The sequence below is a fragment of the Pungitius pungitius genome, chromosome 6 (assembly GCF_949316345.1).
Source record: "Pungitius pungitius chromosome 6, fPunPun2.1, whole genome shotgun sequence".
Classification (NCBI taxonomy): domain Eukaryota; kingdom Metazoa; phylum Chordata; class Actinopteri; order Perciformes; family Gasterosteidae; genus Pungitius; species Pungitius pungitius.
Genome location: NC_084905.1, coordinates 19,671,007 through 19,695,144, shown reverse-complemented (window position 1 = coordinate 19,695,144; position 24,138 = coordinate 19,671,007). Strand labels below are relative to the sequence as shown.

Sequence of the window (24,138 nt, the reverse complement as noted above, 5' to 3'; positions counted from 1 at the left end):
ACATGAGAAGTTGAGTTGAGTTGGAAGTGTTTTTTGCAGGCGTTGTATCAAACAAGGACCGTTTCCTTTACAAAATTGTAAATTTAACCTGCCCCGAGGCAGGTAGGTATGTTTGAATCATCCTCTTCAGAAGAGGAAATGTACAGACCTACCACAGCGTCAGGGCCTTGGCTTCCATAGCTTATTGTGCCAAAATGGTATTATAATTGTAAAACTGGTAAATGATGAATGGATGCTACCTCTGTTTTTATTTGGTCATCAGTGTTTCAATCCCGAATGAATGCAAAAACAAAAGCGTGCTGTTGTTCCACAGCGATCACGGCACATTGTTGCATCGTGTTTACAGACTTGACTGTGAATACAGCAGTCTATATAAAAAGCACCGCTTCCCCCCCCCCCTCCCCCCCGCACTGTTAAACAGCAGAGAGCCGAGCCACAACTCTACATACCGTGACTGCTTTATAAGGACCCCCCACCCCCCCCCTCCCCCACTGCCTTTTCAGAAGTCACCAGGGACACACTTTTATGGAGCCTTTTCTAAGGCCAGACTGTGTCAGAGTGAAAAGCAAACCCAACATTGGTCCTCTTTTTCAAACCTACGCCTGCATCCCTCTAAATCTGCAACTCAGGCCAGTGAGGATGTACAATACAGAGTAAACACAGGCTCAGCGGGGGGGGGGGGGGGGGGGGAGGCCCTCCATGGCAATCATTTTTTGGGCTCCTTCATTGTAAACTTATGAAACAGACAAAAAAGGAGCTGCGGCAATGAAAAATGATGAGCTTTACCTGTGAAAGGCGAGGTTAGGGAAAATGGACGTGTGCTGGGGGGGGGGGGGGGGAAAGGGAGGGAAAAGCGCAGAAAGGGTGTGAAAGCCTTCGTGCCGTCTGAGGAAGGCTGGGCTTCTATACAACATCATTAACAGGAAAAAGGCCACTTTCTTTGGGGCAAAGGGACTTGTTTTTCTCCGTGGCACACTGGCTTTTTTTTTTTTTTTTTTTTTTTTTTTTTACAGAGGGGGGGCGGACCCATCACTGGATTGAGACGAGATGAGAACAGGAAGTCAGGAAAGGGCGGAAGGTTTCATCAGGTCGGCATCAGCATACTGTATTTCATGTAGTTCAAATGTTCGAGCTCCGCTTCGGCCACGATGCAACAAACACTCGGGCCAATCAGGGCGTGAGACCAACCCGTCGGGCCGTTATGACTCGGGGGGGGGGCGGGGGCGATGACCTCACTCACCTTACGACATTGTAAACCAAACACGGGGCCCCCGTGAACAGAAGCTTTGTGGCGACTCAGGGCGCTGCTGTAGTTTAGGACTTCTAGGAGTACAAAGCGCGCCTCTGTCCGCCCCCGCCGAGCTGCGGAAGCCATCAGCAGCCCGAGGTCCCAGTGGGTGGGGTCCTGTTAAAACACCCTCCCTCCTCCCTTTGACATCAGAGGGTTGCCCCCCCCCCCCCCCCCCCTGTTCATACTGTTTCAACTGATTTCCCACCCCTCCACACATATTAAGAGGCACTTTCTTTGGCCAGGCTCTCATTGTTTATTCATCAACTGTGACTTTCCCCTCGGATTGAACGAGGATGTTTACAAGTTGAGTCCATGGAGAACGGTAATGAATTCCAGCGCCAAGTCTCACCATGGTAAAAGTGGGTTGAGGGAGAAGACGGGGAAGGACGAAAGAAGAACCAAAAAGCACCAAACGGGAATCACGAGGAGACTATAAAACTTATCCTGCAGAACACAACGTGTCCCGTACTTCTTGTCCTTTTCCTTTAAAATCAACTGAAGGATCAATATGGAATCATCCCCCCGAAGTACTTTGATTTAAACCTGAGAGCAGCGCACGCAACGCACGACCGCTCTGGTTTTGTTCCACAGCGCTGAAGGTCCAAGTTAATTGCAGGGGGAAATTAGACAGCCTTTAAGTGGAGCCACTTAAGGTTGTATTATTGTTTACTTTGTCAACAGAAAATGGACGAGAACAGAGCTCCTGTGTCCTGTAGCTGCTACATTTTACCATCGAATCAGTGCCGATACCTAAACCAAGTCATTTCATCCTTGGTTTATTTCAGGCATCTGTGTTGGAGGGTTCGCTAGTGACTACTAGTACTAGTTTTTCAAAATACAGTTTTTAAGCAGGGAGCGCTTTGACAGCCCTGTGGTTTTTGTCTTGTAATTTTCCACCCTCACTCGTTTTTCCGAAGGGGCCGAGAAGGTACGTCTGCATGTTTGCTCTCGTCGGGGTTTTCTCTGGGTCTTGCCTCGTTCACCGTTAGCCGTCATTTTGAGCGTGTCAATAGCTCCATTCATGCTGCCCCCCCCCCCCCCCCCCCCGCTAGATATCACCATGATATTGGCGTTTCGCTGGGTAGCATCTTACTGTCAGAAATATTTCCCCCTAGACGTCCCTTAAATGATGGGGGTCCCAAATATTTACAGGTAATGTTTTTTTTTTCTGGTCGTTGATCCAATACTTAAGTTCTAAAACAGAGCTTTAAAACGTCTTTGGGTCGCTATGGTAGCAATGGCAAGGAGATGGATTCACATATGTACACACATAGGTGTCTGCAGGACCACATTTTTCCCTGTTGACACTCTATAAGGTACATAGAATGCCAGTTTATATACAGTAAGGGTTTGTTCAAACACAACAAAAAGAAGTTCCTGAATAAAACCGATCATCCGAAGCCATTTTTGGATAAATGCCTGCCTCAGCTCTCTGATAATTATTAAGCTTCTATACTCAACCTTAGTTTTGTATTAAATACAATTTCAAACTAATCACAACAACAACAACAAAAGGTATGAAGTCCTATTTGTCGTATCCACTCCACGTCTACAGACCATTGGTCACAGCGGTACACTTTTCCATGAGGCCTTTCTGTGCTCCATGGAGGGAGTCTGTGTTACAGAAGCTGGAGTGAAGGGCCCCCCCCCCCCCAAAACCCACATCCGGCTCAAACCTGGGTCTTCAAAGTCAGTGTGTGTGTGTGTGTTTGGGATCAGAGTGTCACACTAGCCCTATAATGAGAACCAGCTAAATGCACACACACACACACACACACTCACAATCACACACCGGCAGACTGACCCTCTCCAGCTCAGACTAACCCCCGCCTTCCATCCCCCTGTTCCCCTTAACCACCCCCGCCCCCCCCCTCCCCGAACCCCGGAGTCATCGCTCTCCCGCTTCGAGCCCGGACAAATGCATTATCCAGATGTTTGCTCTCGAAAAAAAAAAAAAACCTCCCATCAAGTGGCTTTACTCTGAACTATTCCAGAGTGCACACCCAGAGACCGAAAGGAGTACATCGCTGCAACGTAAACACCCTCCCACGCACACATCGGTGGCCCCTCCCTCACTCGGGGGCCAGCTGGCCCTTGGGGCAAACCCACCGCCTCCCGCCACCCGTGAAACTCTTTTCCACCCGGCTACTGTTGAGCGGAGGCCCGCCCTGCTCCACCCAAGCGCCAACCAGCAACCATCCAGCCACTTTTCTCTCAACAGCAACAATTAATCCCTCCCTCCCTCCCTCCCTCCGTCCCCCAGCCTTTAAGGTGTAAAAAACCATGGGGAACACTGCGAAACAACACTCTAATGTTGTACATGCGTTACATTTTCCCACTATTTGCACGGTCAGGTTTGCTCATTTAAGTACTGGCTTGAAGGATCTGATTTCAGTGGAAAGTGGTGACGGTCGGTTCACGGAGGCTCCTCTGTACCACGAAACAAATGTATTCCTACGCCGGAAAAAAAAAGCATCTTTGATTTGTATATTTGAGAAAAAAACAGAAGGTCTTTATTTTCAATTGATTTTGGTGATTTTTAAGCCTGATTTCAGCACTTCTGTTATGACAATTACCTTATTTCTAATCTACACTACTCAAACCAAAGGAGTCCAAAAAGGTTGTAATTAGCACGGTTACGGATCAATTTCCACACACAGATATACTGTACATATTCAGTTATATATATATATATATATTCAGAAAACATACAGTTCATCCTTGCTGGAGAGCTGCTTAATTCTAGCTCCAGTAATCCTATAAAGGAACAAGCAACGCTCTTTTCCGTCTTTCCACTAAATCCGCTCAGTTTGAGGATCCAACAACACTCTGTGTTCGTACCCTTATGGTTGAAATGCACAGAAATTCCAGTTGCAACCGTTTCTCTTTCAGCCAATCCGTCATAGTTTTCAAAAACAAAAGGCTTTCGCGGGTGCCGGAGGCCACGGAGTTCTGTCACCTCGGCACGAGGTTCTGCTGCTCACAGACACTTTTACTGGCGGCCCAGAAATGCCCACAACGCGGCTGCCGGCCACCACGGCACCTGGAAGCACTTTATTTATTCATTCAACAGTTGAGACGGAATTCATCCACCTTTGGTCACCGTAGTCCGCGAGGAAAGCCCGCAGAACATCACTTATCTGGACGACGTGACAGGAGATCATCCAAAAAGCCTCCGAAAAAGGAACAGCCGCCGCCGCCGCGTTTGTTTGGCCGGCGAAGAGTCATCGGCGTCGTCTGCGAAGGTCCTCGGAAAAAAGGCAAACTTGTCACAAGGGCCGTGAGTCACAATCGAGGACAAAGTGCCACGAGTTGGCGTGTGCGTCACGGCTTAGCAGCCCTCAGGGATGCCCTCCAAGACAGATATTTAGAAAGACAAAATCTTCAAAGGGACCGAAATATGATTAAAAAGACCTTTGGAAGGAAGCTTCATGGGCGCCGACAAATGAAAAAACCTCAGAGAAAACCGCCTTTCTTTCTCTTTTTTTTTTCAGTTTCTGTACATTGACACACAATTTCTGTAGATAGGCAGACAATGCCGTTATTAAATCCAATTTGCATTTAGATGATAACAAGAGAACAGAGTTTAAATGGGCCGTTGTTCCAACAACTTCTGTGTCTCCGACAGATGTAATTACCAGCAAAGCACCTCATTGCCTCTGACTGATTACGCTGTTATTTCTTCATTTCATCTGAGATGAGTTGCTCATTAACCCCCCCAAAAAAAGCGCACGGGCCGATTCGACTGAATGCTCACAAGCTGCGTGAGAATTGTCCACATGTGTGGCAGATTTCACCGTGTTAATCACGTGGCGCTGTTCACTCTGCGCAACTATCGGTGCAAACACGCCGCTCTGCAGACTTTCATCGCAGAGTTTCATTGGACGGAATTACACGACGACTTTGAAACCCTATTTAGGCTTTTTGTGTCTCTTTTTTGTGTGCTTCGTCGATACACTATCACGGCCTCCACGGGGGGGGGGGGGGCACGTGTTCTTTAATTTCTGCAAACATTTGCGTGGCGGAATAGATCTGCCAATTCAAACGGTGTGCATCTCGCGAGCCTTTCGTCCATTATCCCTAAAAACAAATCTTCTATCTTGCCAAGGTGCAATTACGTGTACTGATGAAAGTGCCACACATGGGTGAGTAATTTGATGGGCTTAAGACAAGCCATAGGCACAGATGGCCCGCGCAGATTTTGTGCATAATACGCGTAGTCTTACATACGACGCTGACAGCTCCACTGCTATATTTAGATTTATGAACAAATTTGTTCCTCTCATTGAGGTGCGAGATGGCTTTCTGCCCACTTTGTGTGGTGAATATTGACAAGGCTGTCAGACTCTGATGAAGCCAGGGGGGGAGGGGGGGGGGGGGTATGGAGGAGCGCAATGTTGAAACAGTGCGTAAGTGAGACAGAGAGAGAGAGAGAGAGAGAGAGAGCGAGCTCTTCATCAGGGGGCGATTGAAATGAGGGGAAGAGAGGAATATGTTGTTGTTCTTTTCGATGCTAGAGGCAAAAGCTGTGCTAAAGACAGTCGCCGTCTTTACTGAGGACCCGAAACAAAGCCCAGAACCGAAATCAATGCTTGCCTTCACCAAGCCCCGTGGCCAAAAAAAAACCGAGCCGAACCACAGCGAGGAAAGCGTTGATGTGCGGAGAAAGAAATTGAACCCCGAGGCTGAGAGTCTATTCATAAATCCAGGTATTGATGCATGAAAGGTGTTTCATGTCTTTCCACAGTGTTGCTTGTCACCTCTATGGCTCTCACCTCTATGGCTCCATGCGTTACTTACTGCACAAATAACAGTGTATCTCACATTTGAATAAAGCTCCGATCACACTAAACACGCTTTCGAGTGACATGACAAAGTTCACCATTTGGGCCCCTTGGTGCATGTGGTTCAGTGTGTCTTTAGGTCAAGAAGTAGAGCTTCCTCAAAGGGGTTGTCAATCACATCGAAGGGTACACGGTCCCTTGTGTTTGTTCATTGGATTACAATCTGCAGGATTTTGTTATACCGCATCAGATTAAATGGACCCAGTGTTTCTTTCCACCATGTGGCTCCATCTATTTCCTGGCTCCATGCGTGCACACGTCTGCATGCACTTGCCAGTCACTGCTCGCGCATGCTCCTGGTGATTATCTCCTTGCTGTCCTTGTTCGGAGCTGTCAATCAGCCCAATGAAGCGATTGCACCGCCAGCCTATCACCTCGCCGCCGCCCCTTTTTGCACGCGATCGTCTCTCCAACGCTGCCGCGTCGCGTCCCTCCACCCCTCCAGCTGCACCTCATCTTCATCGGTTTCATCGGCTTCGTCGCCTCGTCGTTCTCGGGGCGGATTTATCTGCTGCTTCATTGATTTTTTTTTCTTTCTATCTGACTGGTTTCTCCCGACTGAGAGGTCCTGAGCGACGGCGCCGCCACAGTGACGCGTAGAAGTAAACAACAGGATTATTGTACATAAATGAAAAAGTAATCTTGTTCAAAGAGTTATTTGACACAAGGTGTAATGGCCTTGCTAAACCCTTCTATTGTGTATAAGATTTCAATGAAACGAGTGTTTCACTAAGATGATTTCAGGATGTGTGGAAGGTTGTGCTTTGAGTTTTGTGCTGGCTTGATTGACAGGTATTCCGGGATCAAACAAAGAACTGTTGTTTTTTGTTTTGACGAAAGCTTGAGTACATGACTGTGAAATACACACAATTGTATTGAATAGTAAAGAAATGGGACAATAGTCTCATCAAATCACCGTCATTCGATTTAACTAACGGGATAATTGCTTTTCCTCCCCGTTACAGTCCCACTTCAGTCCCATTGGTTCAATAAGAAGTTGATATTTTTATGTGCACAAAATTGTCTAATGTTATCTTAAAAATTACAGCGATTTCACAGTGATTCACTTTAATCAATGTCTATTGATGGATGACATTTTCAACTTCCTCAGCTCATTCATAATCACAGCGTGTGTGCTGAGGACTATTAGGGAATAAATGGCTGTTAGAATGAACTTGAGCACAGCCGACACGGAGGAGCACTTCAATCTGAGGGAAAAGGCTCCAGTTGATTGTGGAGCCAGATTTGAGAATCCCTTTGATTTGAGGGTCTTAAAGTTTCAGGCGGGCTTTGGACCTGCTGCGGTAACCCCCCCCCCCCTCCCCCTCTCACACACCTGTGTGTGGCACAATTGTTGGGATTCACTTGTTGTCGTAACTTGAATGTCGGCTGTATAAAACCCCTTGAACTTTTTGCAAAAAAAGGGGAATTATTATATGATTATACTTATCTTCTATCGGACTCGCTTAAGAAGAGGACGAGTGTCTGAAGATCAAAGGGAGGGGGGGACAGGAGGCCTCAATAAAGTTCAAAAGCAAAAATTCACCACGTGCAGAAATGTGCGCCGTAGAATGTCAGGAATGACGCACCGCGTGCTCTGAACTCGCATATTACTTGTTACACCTCAAACGGATGTGATAATCATGAATCTGGGGGGGATTAGCTTCTTGAGTATTTCGCAGATCTGGATGATCTGTCAAGCTGGCAACACAGTTTGTGTGAAAAAAAAGATCTCAGCAGCCAAACAAATGAGAAAAACCCAGTGTCTTTGTCATAGAAAAATGGACGGATAAATATTATGTTTTTCTTTCCCAGAGGCTTGCAAGACACAAACATGTTGATTTTTACAATGAGTTAATCAGCTGTCATCAGCTTTGGCAACAATCTTAATTGTTCCTAATATTTTGTGGTTATGTGTGTTTTATTACGCTAAAAGAAGCGCCCGACGTCACCTGTGATGATGTCGCTTGTTTGTTGCGCTTCCATTGGACGAAAAGAGAAACAGCTTACAAAACATTAATTAACCATCCGAAGAACAGAAGCCAACCCAGTTGAAACCTACCCGACAGTAATTAAAATGCCTGTGGATGTGAATACCTCCTCGAAGTGTGCGTTGCTAAAAGCCCTTTTGGGAGACGCGTGCTTCCTTTTGCCGACGGGCGAAAACACACATTTCACGGCTCCCAATGCGATTACAGCCTCATTAGGGGCCAGACTCATTCCCATCATCGGGGGGGGGGGGGGGGGGGGGGGGGGGATGTCATTTCTATCTGTTTTTGGTCCGTGCAGATTGGCATTAAATCCACGCGGCTCGGTCCCTTTCAACCCATTTGTAAAAGCGAAATAACTCGTGACCCGGACGTCACAACGAGTCCAAGCTCGGAGACAAAAAGGCCCAAAAGCCAAGTTTGACAGACTTTTGACAGGGATCTTCAGACGGGCTTCTGATCAATAAAAACAAATAGCCCAAATGGTTTCATCCACGTAGCTTGTGTGCACTTTTGAATCTGCCCAAACAACATAGAAGTTTCCAGAAGAACTTTTCCACTTTCAGAGGAGCTCCCGGACACTTTGTGCTTTCCCTTAAGTGAAATTAAGAGCCACGCTTTATATAATATTGGAAGCCCACCCTGCAGAGGTGGTTTATACGAAAGTTAATTGAATAATGTGCAAGCGCACGGTAACCATTTAACAAGCCTGAATATGAGGCCGTTTGACTTAACGATCAACAGCTTTTACACATTTGATGCCGACTTGAGTCAGTGCACAGTGTTCATAACATGTCGAAACGCCTTTAGTGTACCAACAGATACACAGCGGATGAGAATAGGAGTTTCTTTGAATGCATCATAATCGCCACTATTGGGAGAAATTGCATTTGTCAGAACAACAAAAGACGTACTGTATATGGATGAAAAGACGGAAAAAAACCCGAAAAAAACCCCAGAACGGAATATTCTGGCAGCGACAGACGCGAGACGCTTAAGACGAACCGAGTCATCCAGCTTCCTCCGAGCCTCAGACACAGGCCACACAGAGGAGAACGCACGAGGGTCCGACATCCTGGCTCCCACGGAATCCTCAGACACGCTCCGTCCCCTCCACTCAGGCAGAAACACGGACCCCCCCCCCCGATGGAGGAGGAGGAGGGGGGGGGGGGGGCATATGCATGTGCTGGCCTCCAGCAGGGGCGCGTGCTCTCCCACTAAAAAGGCCCCCACGAGGAGCAAGGCACGCGGGCCACAGCTGGATCTGGTGGGGACCCTTAACGTCACGAGTTAACGTCACACACACACACACACACGCGCACAACCGCTGGGACTGAAAAGGGAGGCGATACACACACTACCCTCAGGCTGTAGAGAAAACACGCCCCCCACCACCACCACCAAAAAAAAAAAAGTGAGGTAACCAAACGGCACCGAAAGTTGTTTTTCAGATGGCTACTGTAAAAGGAGTCTTTGTGTTTTTTTTTGTGAATCTGCTCCAACGAAGCCTTGACTAAAAGTGCACGAGAGGAAAGTACAAGTGGAAAGAAGAAAGCACGCAGCGTACCCGGTGGGAGGCGGGATGTTTTTTTTTCTTTTCTGGGCATGCGGCAAAGGGATGCATTTTGGGCAAAAAAAAAAAAAGAGCTTCTGCTGCAGGCTTCTGATCCTCTGTTTCACCAGAAGGGCCTTGGCGTGGTGTCAGGGCGTTGGTCTGGTTTCCAATGGCGTCACTTCTCGGTGCGACAGCAGCTTCACGAGGCCATAATAATGTGTTTTATTTTTGACCGCCTCTGTTATCTGACGCGGCAGCGCTAACTGCGGTTTCAACGAGAAAGCAGTTTTTTTTTTAGGCACACGCAAACTACACGATGGATTCTGACGGACAGCTCGATGGCGGATGGTGCCGGACAGTTCCACGAGGAGTAATCGTTTCTTTTATCTGCAGGGCTGAAAGTTTGAAACATTTTTTCAACCATTTACTGGAAAATTATACTCATGTAACTTGAAGCCTTTGGTTGCTCAGAGCACTTAACCCTAAATCCTAAAATAAAGTGTTTCAATAAATACAGCTGCCATCTCAATTATGTTAAAAAGGGGTTCCTCTGGATGCAGTTTTAATGCTGTATTTTGAAACCAAAAAATGACTTAGTTTGGTACAAATACTGTTTGGCTTAAATGAAATATATCTTCTTAAGTTAAACACGTGAGAAACAAAGTCCTGCCCTTTTATGTCGAGCCATCTAAATCCAGGCTGACTTCTGATACGTCTGTGACTGTGAATTATCGCGTTTCCGTGGAAACGATGGAGTGTCAAAGCAGATTATTTTGTAAGAAAAGGATTCACACATCTGTGTTACATGCTTATGAAAATAAAAACCTGAACCTAAGAATCTATATTAAATATAAATGAAGTTGTTAACTTCCTATGTCGAACGAATGGGTTTAAGAAATGATTGGAACGCAGCGCATGTGGAGTCTGCTCAACATTCACACAATGGCCCTGTGCGTCTGCGTTGTGGCCTTTAGTGATGAATACATTTACAGTTGTTTATTAGAATTCAAATGAGGTTGAGAAATTGAATCCCACGGGCTAAACCAAGCAGCGCCTACATTTATTCTGGCTGCAAATGGACGCTGTTCCAGATTGCATTGTTTCTCGATAATCCCGCCAACGGCGGCCAGCTGGCGTCCAGACGCTCTGCCGCCGCACGTGATGCACCGAGAAAAACAAATGCACCTGCAGCGTTGCATTGCTCCGTATGGAGGTCAAATTGCTCTTTGCTGTGTGGCTTTCCCGAGCCGACAGTCGTCCTTTTGTGATTTGAGATTTTCACTCTACGGACTATTACATGTCATTTAGCTGACGCTTTTATCCAAAGCGACTTACAATAAGTGCATTTCCACATAGAGACACAAACTCAGAAGAACAAGTAACAAGCAGCAGCGAACCCAAAATAATATCTCGTAAGAGAAGGTGGATGCTGACGATTTTCCCTTCATCGAGAACACGTTGTTATTAGGACTGTTATTAGGACTGCATGTGCTATTGAATCACGGCATTCATACTTTCGAACCCCATTTCGCCTCTCTTGGCGTGTGAGGAGGAGACGGGTGGAGCTGACTCAGGAGGGCGGGGGCCGGGTGGAGCCGGGCGGATTTGACCATGGAAGGTTCACCACAGAATCCTCCACACACACAGAGGGACTCTCTAAAATCACTGCATGTGAGCTTCTGTGGTTTTACATTATTTATCTACATTTCACTCAACAATGCAAATAGGGACATCACATCTTTAATACAACACACCTGCTTACAGTTAAAGCCTCATTCATAAATCCACGAAATCAGCCTGCAACAGGATATATTATCCAACTACCATAATTGTCCACACAGACAGTCCTTTTTGGGGCCAGTGGGTTGTTTCCAAATGACCTCACCGTGAAGCCATTGAGGGATCAGCCGTGAGTTCACATGGAGACCACCATCAATAGTTTATAACTCGCATCTCTGGGACGTCTGGAATTTATCACATGTTGGGAAGTCGAGTTGAGCTTCCTTTGTGTAGGTGGAAAGGACCTTCTACCGCTCCACCCTTTGCTTTATATCCCGTTTCATCTCTTCGCTCTCTGAAAGCAACAAAGAAGAAATGAAGTTGCTACTTTGCTTCGCCATATTTGCCTTGCTGCATTCTTTGGCCCCTCCAGTGGCGCAGAATCACACTCACAGCTTCATATTCTCTTATTCTCAAACCCCTTGATTACATACTTTTTCGCCTAAACAAAGACCGTTGATTTCATCCGTCTCTTACAATGGAATCACATTATCTCAGCAGCGCCGGGAGGAAAACATGTTTTTTTAATTTGTCTTCTCAGAAACAGCAGCCAGAAGTTGTGTTCAACAAAGGCTCTTCAGACAGAAGTCTGTTAAAAGAAAGTCCCCTGTGAGACGGGAGGTTTCCTTCTGTAACTTGTCAGTGCTCCGTTTGTGTTTAGACTACGCAGCGTCTAACAAGGACCTCCATGATTAAACCTCATCAATTATCCGTTGGTGGGATTCATTTTGCTGGCTTTAGATACTTTGTGTTTAGCAGGATGTCTGCGTTTTACTTGCCATGTAAAGGCATGGGGAAGCTCCAAGTACAGCACGCGCAGCCTTTCTAGGAAAACACAGAAGTCTCGTCTGTCGCTGACCGCCGCGTTCGACTCTCGCCCCCCCCCCCACCACCCCCCCGGAAATGAAATCCACAGTTCGGCAAAGCGGTGAATCTGGTCTATTCCACTTTCATTGGCCAAGCTGTGGGAGTTCCACCAAGATACACATTTTTTTTTGTTTTTTTGTTTTGAGAACAGCCGCTTTTGATGGCAATGAAGTCGGGTTTAACGGGATCAATGCGTCTATTTTAAGCTGCTGACCTCTCTTCAACTGTCCGCTGCAGGAGGGTTGAAGCAGGTGGGTGCAACGCTCCGCCCTCCTTCAACATGACATCCCCATTCATCACGCGTCAAGTGAGTCACAATATGAACCTGACTTAAAGTGTCTCCACTTCACCCACACCTCCCACTTGAGACTGAACTCAGGCTTATTAGTCAATAAACTCAATAAAGGATTATGGCCTCTGGGTGGAGAGCCTTGCTCCCGGGAGCGCTGCAGTTTGTTCTGTAAAGAAACTGCATTTAATGGTGGACACGTCCCAGACATCGCCCCAGGGGGGACATATAGGCAGTTTGAAGAGATATTTGACAAGTTGGGAGTGAGAATATGTTGTTGGTTGAACACCTGAGGGATCTGAACCATTTTAAAGCATTTAGAGTTGATGCCACACACACACACCAGACTTTCCTTGAAATAAACTTCTTGTTTTTACTTGACCGGTTTTACCCTCCCGCACACATCCAGAATAGTTCATGCAATGAATGCAAAGAGGGCAACGAAATACCAGGAGCATGCTCGTTCTTCTAATAAATGAATGTGCAGTAGTGACTCAGGGAGCCAGACAAAAAGAAAGTCCTATCCCCACCCCCTCAGGCTGGATCCATGCTAATTACCACCCAAAGGTTATTGGTATTCGTGTGTGTTGCAAAATGCTCTCTCTCTCGCTGCGGATCAGCTCCACAGAACTCTGGTGGCTACCAACAAGGGGAGGATTCCTTCAGAATACCTGAACAGTTCACACGTGTTCAGGTAATGTCACCGGTCTGCAAATAATGTGAATTTTGTGTTCCCTCGTCGACACGATGTTTGTCAGAAGAGAAGCTTGGGAATTCATTTTTGGGCCGTGGAGTAACCGGATGCTCCGGGGGTCGAATGTGGTCAGCTTCCCCTTTACTCATCTCTGCGTTCCCGAGGGTCTATTCCCATGGCCCGGTCCGGCACAAAGCGCTTTGTAAGAGCGCATTCCTAAAAAAACCCTGGCGTCATCTGCGAGACTTCTGTTTTATTCCCTTTTCTCACAGTGTTTGTCTCTTCAACAAGATGGCGAGCTGGCGGCGTTTCTCTAATTGTGTACGTGATCGTCTTTGACACGGCGTCTTAAAAAGAAGTAATTGTTTGATTGACGTAACTTGTCACATGTCGTGCGCAACTGGTTTTTCTGTATTCGCGGCGCAATCGAACCTTCACAGTCCAAAGAGAGATTGTTTTAAAACCAATTTCACCTTTACAGCTCAAAGAGCCATTGGAAATATACTTAGAGATGAATGAGACGTTTTGTTCGCCACCTCCGTTGTTGGAAAATATAAAACCGCAGCGGCCAGCAGATGTTTCTCACAACTCAAATGGCAGTTTTTTTCACTGGAGCAAACAAATGAGACGGTCGCAGGAGATGCGGTTTGTAGAGTCGTGTCGACCGTTGAGCTGAGCTAAGTCTCTGCCGCATTGGCGCCATTTTTTGCTGAACTTCTTTGTTTGACGTCATGATCACAACGTGAGCGCGACCTTCCATTTTTTTTTTGTTATGTGGAGGAAGAACTTATTTATAACTGATAAACACAACCCATGATCTCAGTCTTTGCTTATATATATATATATATATATATATATATATATATATATTTGCTTGGCGACATTCTGTGAAACATTTGCAGAACCGTTCAGCATCCGTCACCAGGGTTTGGGAGCCTCGGCACAAGTAGCTGGGCCGTGTGGGCCGGGCCGACCTCTGACGTGTGCTTCAGCTCCACTGCGCAGCTGTTCTCCGATTCATGCAACAGTCCAACCAAACTTCAAGTGACACATCACCCCCCCCCCCCCCCTCCCCATTCCACCCCCGGTTATTTTAAGCCTCCATAACCAGCGGGGTGACGGCATTTACTCTGGCTGCCTAACACTGGGCTTTGTGTGAACCACTGCACACAGACACACACACAGACACACACAGCCTCACCCCCTCCTAACCCCCCCCCCCCTCTTTTCGCCGGCCCCATGTGAAGCGCCGCGCTCTTTTCTTGGTTCTCCCGGCCCGGGCTATATTTAACCGTCGTGTGATACCGCGGAGAGTGTCCCAGGCCCGGTGCTACCACACCGCGGCCTCCGTCGCGCCTGACCCCCCCGGCGTCAAACGGCCCCCGTGCCTTTTGCGCAGTTGCCGATGAAGATCTTCTAACAGGATGTGAGGTTTGCAGCGACCCCACCGATCCACCCTGGTGTTCCCCCCGGTGACTGTTGCTCTTTGTACGAAACGACAAGGGATAAATAATGGCGGGACGTTCATGCTACAAATGTATCAGAATACGTGTGATAACAGCGTGGATGAAGACAATTAAGTCCCTTATTACAAAATGTAACGGGTTCCATCTGGCAATATCTGAAAAGTTTGTTTGGTTTCAGAACTTTTGTCCCTGACCAGACGCACTCCCAGCACTCCAAAAATACTTCATTTCGTTCAGGATATTAACATCTCGTCGCCTCTGGGGGGGGGGGGGGGGGGGGAGACGAAGCTCAATCATGTGGTCTCGGAGCAAAGGCTAATAACAAATCAGAGTGGAGAACTAATTAGAAGCACAACAAACTATTAGTTTGGAGTCCGATGTCTCATGATTAACCACAGCGGCCTTGTGCTTCTGACTCACGCTCCCCCCGGGCTGCAGGGAGTCCTCACACTCTCCGCGGATTTCTCTATATTTAAACAGTGACTCATATTCATGTGAGCTCCTCTCCCTGCTGGACTTTTCCGAGGGAGAGTAGAACGGAACTTGACGCATGTGAAATGCAAAAGACATCGCATGAATATTAAAGACGTTTTCTTTTTTTTTATAGTTAAGTTCATTCATTTCCATTTTTAATCTGAGACACTACCGTGTGTGTGTGTGTGGTTTACTGTTTATAGAACAGAAAGAAAAAAAAGAAAGAAGACGAAGTTCCCAGAGGTTTTGGAGTTGCCGTGAGCGACACATCTGATAAGAAACTGGTCTCTCGGTGCCTGTTTTTAAAGAGCCACTTCAGATCTAACACGGAGCAGTCTTCAGAACTCGGCTAATTGTGGCGCACTCACATTCTTTCACCGCCGTTGTTTCGTCTATATTAGGCAAAGAGAAGCGGGGGGACAATTTGATTAAAGCCTCCAGGGGCTTTGGCTCGCTACCAATCGACCGAGCCGACTCCAGATGTTGGAGTGGAAAGCTCAGGCTTTTCCTAACGCGTCTCAGATGAGTCAGCCCAAACCTGGAGATATTTCCCATGATTCACGCTGCTTTTCCAGCGCCCCGAGAAGCCGCTCCCTCACCGCATCGGCCGATTCCACCGATCGGGGCATGTGAGTTACATGTGATGCAGAGTGTTCAACAGAGCAGGCATTGTTCCTAAATCTCATTTAAACGCTCATTCACAACATATGATGATGCACAATAACGGAATCTTTTGATATTATTAATTGATAACATTCACCATAAACAGGAAGGAAAGATTTAGGGGTTTCGCAACCCATCGGATTTAGACGAATCCCTCCAACTTTTTAATTTATTTTCCAATGGATAAGAGAAACAATGGCCGCCAGAATAGAACTGATTCGCCGCCGTTCAACCCGAAAATGATAAAACTCAGTGAAAAAGGAAGCAAAACGGCCACTCGTATCGAGGCATCTGGTCATGCATAATTCCTGCTTATTGAAAAGTTCTGCATTGATGAGAATTTTCTCCGCAGTTTTCATTTCGGGCACAAAACTCCCCAACATCTCTTATCAAAAATAAACATTCAGAGTTCAGCGGCTGCAGTGAGGGGAAAAACACACATTTAAACGTCGCTCTTCAGGCCGCCCTATTTTGATCTAAAAGGCATCCGACCCGATGGCTTGTCTGGCGTTTTCTCTTTCAGCTTTTGCAGTATTGTTTTATTTTATTCCCCTGTTTACCGTTTATTATGTTCAGTAATTGACACTAATGTCATTTTTTTATTCTTCCGTTTCCTTTTTGTCTGCTGCTGCAAAGACGCAATATCCCCAAAGGCATCATGGACCTAATCTAATGACGTCAAGCTTTTGGGACACACATTTAACAGTACTTTCACCCAAGCACTTCTGCTGTGTTCACTTTGGGATTTCAACCGGATTAAGATGTTAAGGCGATCGCAGGTTAAAAACATCAAATCTGGTTGTGGAAGATTTATAACTAACTTGCAGAACCCCCCCCCCCCCCCCCCCCCCATCATCTGACTGACGTGTTATGGGTTATAACAACACGGGAGCAGACTATGAGATGGCTTTTGACCTTCCACCTAAGGAGAGAATCTGTGTTTATGGACAGAAACCCTTCAGTGTACACACCCAGAGCTAAATGAGGTCTGTGTGTGGGCCGCCTGCTCCAAGCAGATCGCTGCCCTAAAATATAATCCAAGCAGCCTCCAGTTGACAGCCAGCAACCTCAAAGAGAGCATTGTGGGAAAGATTATCTGCCAAGGGACTATAAAGTCCTCAGATCAACGATAATTTCTTTACTGTTGTTGCTGACTGAGTTACGTGCTTTACATGTGACGACATTGGCAGCCACACATCTGGGAAGGAGTTTTTTTTGCCCTCGTTTCAGAAGCTTGTGCATCTGGCACATCTGCAGCTTTGTGGAGTACGTCTTGATCGTCTAATCGCATGTTTTTGATGCCATAAAGGGTTGTCTGGATTTTTGTCTAATTTAGTAGTTTTGGCCATCATTCATGTCAGTAATTATACGACAGGAAATATCAAGTCATTTGCTCAGATCTGACAGGCTTCAAAAGGGGGAGAGATGCCAAAAAGAATGAAACAGGGCGACATTAAGAATATTGGGCTTAGGGGTAAGAATGTACTAGTGGGCTCATATACACCCAATTATCTCCATCTAGTATTTGGATCCTCCAACCAGTAGTTATAATTTGTATTTATGAGTGGGAACCCATTGTGAATGTGATCAAACCTTTAAAATGACATTACCAGGGGTCATTACTGCCTTTCTTGTGCTACAGATGGGCCAAACTGCTTCTTCAAGTTCAAGCTCAAGAGAAACCAAATGTGATGTGAATTAAAGTGGTTTGGGTTGAAATAACACATCTGTGTGATGACTTAACTTTGCATTATCAAGGTAGCATCAACGTTAGTTTATGGTTTCACTGAGGTCCCGAGAAGTCATCCCCAGGTTTGTTTGACACACTCTATGGCCGCTTTTGCACTACGTCACATCGCTTCTTGCATTGCTCAACAACATCTAGGCAGTTCATTCCGTGTGTGCATTATCATAACGAGTAAAATGGACGGCATGAACTATGAAAATACGTTGTAATGAACTGAAATGATTATGTAGTTATAAATAAATGATGAAATTGTCATCAACTCTGGATTTCTTTGTGCAGTTTCCATTACTGGCTTTTAGCTGAACACAGTAACCCACTGTAAGAGAGCAACAATGGTCCAGTGTCTCGACAGACGTTTTTTAAAGTTCCAGCAGACCCACCTTCATCCGTCATGAAGCAGTTGCATGATAAAGTTATTGGGGGGAAAGGAGCAGGGTGAAGCAAGCTGTCCATACAGCTAACTTTGGATTCTCGCAATGATGTTAGCCTCGGGCCAGAATGCCCACAAAAAATAATTAATGGATTCTGTCTCACTGAAACTTTCTCTTTGAATGTGCAAGGATAACACATCAGGCTAGCAGAAGTGAGGGAGGTCATTAGAAATGTTATCAATATTGATTCCATGCTCAGAAAAAGTCTCATTTTCATGCAGCCGAAAGGACGAGACTGTAAATGAGCAGGATGGCTTCCCGCCTCCAGGAAGGATTTGTGCACTTGCAATCATGTTTTAGAAGAAGCACTCGTTCTGCAGCGGGGCGACCGGATTTTACTCTCTGCACGACATACAGATCATCCAGGTAACAGTTAGCAACTATCTGCCCACGACAAAAAGATCTTGAATATGGAGTTAAGCTGTTCACGCCGTTAGCATTGTTAGCCTCTAGCCACCGCTTCAGGTATCGCCACGTTGAGAGCCACGTGAAAGCCAATCTGTCAATCATAGATTTGCTCTTAGTTTAGAGTTCCCTTAAAGAACAAACATGCTGTACGCTTTCATTTTACTAAAGCTATGCTCCCTTGCAATCATGTTTCATTACAGAATACATCTCCAAATGTTAGGAAATAGTTCCAAATAATTTGTAATCCAGTCACATTTTGAGGGATTTCCTAAAACAGCAACCAGGCTACAGACTACACATTCGGCTCATGTTTGGATTCACTGCAAACGTCCCGTTTTCCTTCTGTCCTAACATTGCGCTGTTTAAACGAAGGGGTGAGGGGAGGGTCACAAAAATGTGTCTGTGGAACCAGCAAAACGCTAATCTCATCAATTTCCCAACGCAAACATTGGACCTATTAATCCTCCGTGCAGACACTTGTAGTCACACCGTGTCCCCTGCCAACTCTTGAGGAACACATGGAGGCCTTGCACACAGACATTTCACAAAGCCCAGGGACATTTCTATATTTATTTTTTCTCGTTACCATAGTGACATTATACTCCGGGGGGAGATAGCAGGCTCTTGTGCAGTCTTGGGATGCAAATCCTCCCGTTGAGCTTCGCAATTGAAAATGCAAACACATTCGAGAACGAGACGTCTATAAAGCACTCACAGATATGCATAAACCATTACACAGTGTTTGAAGTGGATGCTGTTGTCTTATTGGATGTCATTTGAGCAACTTAAGACAAGGATTCGTACTTAGGGATGGGGAGATTCAATCAATGCTTTTTCACACCAGTACGTCTGCCAACAGAGTTGGACAGGAGTTTTGTTTTCTCTCCATTGCGTCTGTTTGTCTGTTTCTTCAGCTGTCAGGTCATATTTGTTTTTCAGAAAATGTCAATATGTTATAGATGAGTTTTTGGGGAGCCACACAAAACCAAACAAGAGAACCAATGGGAGACTTTTTGTGACGCCTGGTAATGTTGCGAGAAAGAAGTCATTGGCTTTTCACGCCGTTTGACCCGTGGAGGGGAGCGGCTTCCGCATCTTTGTACATGACCACTTTACGCTTTGTGTGTCTATCAACAAGAACACACAACCTCTAATGCCAACCAAACAACATGGAAGCACTGGAGAGCCATGCACGCACTGAAAGGAACTGCCGCGCCAGGCTTTTTGCAACCCCCCCCGGTAAATCGGCGTTTAAAGTGCAGCCTCACTGGCCCCTGAAGAGAAACCGAGCTGCAGGGGGTCTTAAAGACTGCGCAGCCACATCTCATGTCCAATCGCAGATAGAGCCATGACGAATCGAGCGCACCCCCCCCCCCCCCCCCCCCCTTTGATTCCCATGGCACTCTGCGAGCTCGGGCGGGTGAAAGATGGTGTTATCAAACACAGATGCAACGTTAAATTGAGGGCCGGGACATCAGCGGGTGGCCAAACAGGCAGGTCTTTGAGTAATCATGCAATCTCACATTTTTAGCCTCCTTACGTTTTCTTCACATATTTCACAGGCGGAGTGAATTATAGAATTGATTTGGCGAGCTCCTGCGTATGCTCACAATGAATCTTTATTTGTTCACCAGGCTGTTATGTGGGCAGACGAAACACAATTTCATAAGACCGGGGAGTGTTCTTACAGGCGAAGGCTCGTCGTGTTCATGATTAGACTCAAACTCCTTGTGCTACTAGAATTAATAGTAAGAGTGGGTACACGCTTCATCACCGTGCCTCTGTAAAGAAAAGGTGCCAATGACTTGAAGGATGCCCCCCCCCGCGTCTAGACTCCATAGAGTGTGCCCCGTGACAGCCAAGCATGTGAACATAGGGGAGAATATACAAGGCCTTCACGTCGTTTGGAGGAAGAATCCCCCCGGCAGCTTGTGGCAGGAATTCTGTTGAGCCCCGCGGGGGCTAAAAATCTAATCAGTGACTGTACATCTGTTCAACATTAGCAATTAGTTCTCCAGGGTCAGTGCATGAGTCCTGTTCACACTAAGGCAGACTGTGCATGGAGATTAGTACACGAGGAGAAAGGGTTCCCTTGTACGGTTTCCCTGTTTTTTATTCCGCCGTTATCTTGATTCAAGGAGTTTTTGAGACATGGAAAACAAACGCTAACTGTAGAGCTAACTACTGTATCGACAGACCCTTCCACTGTCTGTACAATGTACCGCTATGCAAGGCATGAATGTTTCAGGGTTTGAGTGCTGTTAGTATCTATATTAATATGTGGCAATTGGCCTTCAGTGGTTCAATAAATACATGTGTGATTAACGCCTCGCTACATCCTTACAACTACGTTAGCTGTCCACAAACTGCCACGACCAACACGTCAAATATCATGACATCTACGCAGAGGTCAAGTATTCAAACTGATGCACGGCCTCTGTTGCTTCATGCTAACTGAATAGCTAAGGAGACAAAACGTCACTTTAAGCGCTAGTGTTACCGGGTTTCAAATGGAAAGTAACGGCAGTAACAAAAAGATTCTTTATGGGGTTCACTACTCTCACCTCGATGTCCGTCTGGAGAACAGAAGCACGTTGTCGGCGAGAGAACGAGCGAACCGCCATCTTTAGATCCCAACTTCGATATCTTTATTACAATACATCAAGTCATAATGTTAAACAGTAACATTAATGTTATTTCTTCTACATTTTAACATCTCTCTCTTCTCTCACCATTTGCAACATATTCACAACATGTCAGGATATTCACAAACTAAATAAATAAGGCACCGCTGGGGGGGGGGGGGGGTGAGGACACCAATGCACCGACCCATACACTCAAGAGTATCGATACGCTGATGCTGGGGCAACCGCGCGCGCGCGCCATAGTGGACACATGCCCTCTCCCACTCGGCTCCACCCACCAAACACTCAACCACCAACCCGCCACAGCTACGACGCACCTCATACACCCCGGGAGGAAACAGTTCTTGTTCTTTCTCACAGAGTACGAACCTGGAAAACAGAAGCACGTTGCCAGCGAGAGAACGAGCGAACCGCCATCTTTAGATCCCAACTTCGATATGAGACAAAAGCAAGGCGTCCGTCCCTCTAGGCGGCGCGATGCAACCCCACTCGCACTTTGGTTCCGCTTTACCTGGTTCCCCCCCCCCCAATCAATGCTGTACAACACAATAAAAGCTGTGATTCTTAGGAATGCTCTCAACTATTATAACATATTGTCTATATAAAATCCCAATTGTGTTACCACATAAAGGTGCCTCACACAAGGCATGAATGTTTCAGGGTTTGAGTGCTGTTAGTATCTATATTAATATTATTAATTCAGTGGTTCAATGTGTTTTGGTAGATTAACGCCTCGCTACATCCATATATGCAGACGTTAAGTATTCAAACTGATGCACAGCCTCTGTTGCTTCATGCTAACTGAATAGCTAAGGAGACAAAACGTCACTTTCAGCGCTAGTGTGCGCATGTACAGCCTGTAAAAAGGTCTCCATCTGCACACTCATATGCAAAAAAGGTTCCTTGGGCTTTGCAGCAATTGCGATGTGACCCCACTCAGACGTCGGTCGGATGACTCGTGCACAGCTAAGGCCTCAGCGGAGGAGCCGCCACGACACCCGTCAGTGGGGTTTATCTATAGATGAGCAAAAAGAATGGCGGGTGACTCTTTTTTTCGCGCTCGGAGGGAACAGATCACAGTGCAGACAAATCTGAATCGAGTTCCCCAGCTGTGCTTTGATTCTGTGCCACTGAGACAAAGCAACACTCCCCCGTTCACATCATCAGCAGACACTTTCTTTTTCCCCTTAGCTGCCAATGAGGCACTCCCAGAGAGGTCTGTCCTGACTTAATTGGAGCGGAATTTTGCAAAGAGTGCGTGAAGACCTGACAGCCGACGGAAGACAACGAGCTCAACAGCTGCTCGAAGTCGAAGGCGGGATCCTGACAGTTCGTCATATGTAAAGTTCTGCGCCGGGGTGAGTTGGTTAAGCTGCTTGGAAACACTGTTTTTAACTTGGCTCTCTCGTACACGCCCCGCCCCCCCCCACACTCGAACTGGGAGGAATAAGAAGCAGGACCGTGCATCGTGTCGGAGAAAGGTACGTCTGTATGCACTATGGAGCCATTGTACGGGCTTTTGCCCCCCCCACCTCCCTCCTCCTCTTCCTAGCTCACACTACCTCTCTCACGCCCTTACTACCCCCCCTTCCCCTACCTCCCCCTCTCTGCCACACTTTCATCTCTCCTCTCCGGGTGCGTAAGGAGCAGCTCTGCCACTGGGCACGCCCTCTGAAAGAGCCATTCATTGCTGCGGGGCAGAAGGACCGCTGCTCACCTCCAGCGGCATCGTCTTCACTGCCTCTTGGCAACACACATTCAATACAAACATTCTAAAGGTAAATGCTCTCGCACACTCCAGCCAGGGCGCGCACAGTGAAAAGGCAAAGAAAGAATACATATGGTGGTGGGGGGAGGGGGGGTCAGACCGCAGGCACACAATTCCCACTTGTTCAGTTTCATCCGAAGACAGGGAAGGCTTCGCTGCTGAGCAACAGATGCAAGAGGACAGCGGAACAACTAAAACGAAACCCCGGCACGGACTAGAGTTCACTGGAACTTTCTGCTGATGCAGGTGGGGGAGCAGGTCAGAGCTGAAGTTTTCTGGCACTTCGAGGCGAGCCTGAGGCTCAGCACGCTTTGAGTTGGGCATCGGGGGAAGCATCAGACAGATCTCTGCTCCTCCTGCATCTCTGATAGAGGAGGGAAAAAAGTGAGACGGAACGGGGCGGGGGGGGGGGGGGGGGCAGGACAGTGGCACTTACCTCCATAACCTGGACTGGGAAGGCAGAGCAGCAGGGTCAGCAGGGTCAGGAGGGTCGGCAGGGCGGCGGCCGGGTCTCTCATGTTGTCGCTCTGAAAAGTCCTCCACTCTCACGTTAAAGACGCTCCATTCAGAAGGGGACCGCATGAGTTTCCAGTTTTGGGACCCGCTACGGGATACTCCTTCATGCGGAGGGGCAGGGCTGGGGAGGGACCACGGGAGGGACCACCTCTTTCAAACCGCCACCCCCCTCTCCGGCACACACACACACATCTTCAAGGAGTGAAAAACCCCATCCAGCCTCTCCCTCCTATCCCTGCACCTACACATTCACAGGATTAGGAAACACATATAAACACACACACACACACACACACGTGTCAGCTGTACCCGTTTAACTTGCCTCATAGCACCGCTACATCCCGCCTCCCTCTCAGTGGAACCGAGCCCCGGGTTTGTCGATCTCCCTCCTTTTGTCTCTCCCGGTAATTGGAGTGGCCTTTGGAGACCGGCGGCGGCCTTCTAACAAGGATAAACCTCTTACTTTTAATTAAAGACAAACCAGGTCTGCTCAACACTCTTGGCGCCGCTAACGTTTCCCTTGATCAACGGCTCGGTTCTTTCCCGCTTTTTTTTTTGTTTTGTTTTTTTGACAAACCCGTCACACGTCAGCGCGCAGGTCGGCTTGGTTGAATTTGCGGTGCGGTCTATCAACAGGTGAGGAGCGATGCAAAGGTTTTACTGCTAAAGTTATTTCAGGCAAATTGAGACTTCAATTGTGTGCTGTCGCGATT

At 47.0% G+C, this 24,138-nt stretch overlaps 1 protein-coding gene across 1 annotated transcript in view; it reads right to left on the bottom strand.

Moving 5' to 3' along the window:
* cspg4 (chondroitin sulfate proteoglycan 4) overlaps nucleotides 1-23,439 on the bottom strand; it is a 46,867-nt gene extending 23,428 nt beyond the window's left edge. Inside the window, exon 1 of the mRNA XM_037452146.2 lies at nucleotides 23,346-23,439. Coding sequence (XP_037308043.2) covers nucleotides 23,346-23,427 — 82 coding nt within the window. The 5' untranslated portion in view covers nucleotides 23,428-23,439. The remainder of the gene's footprint in view (nucleotides 1-23,345) is intronic.
* Nucleotides 23,440-24,138: the final 699 nt, after the last annotated feature.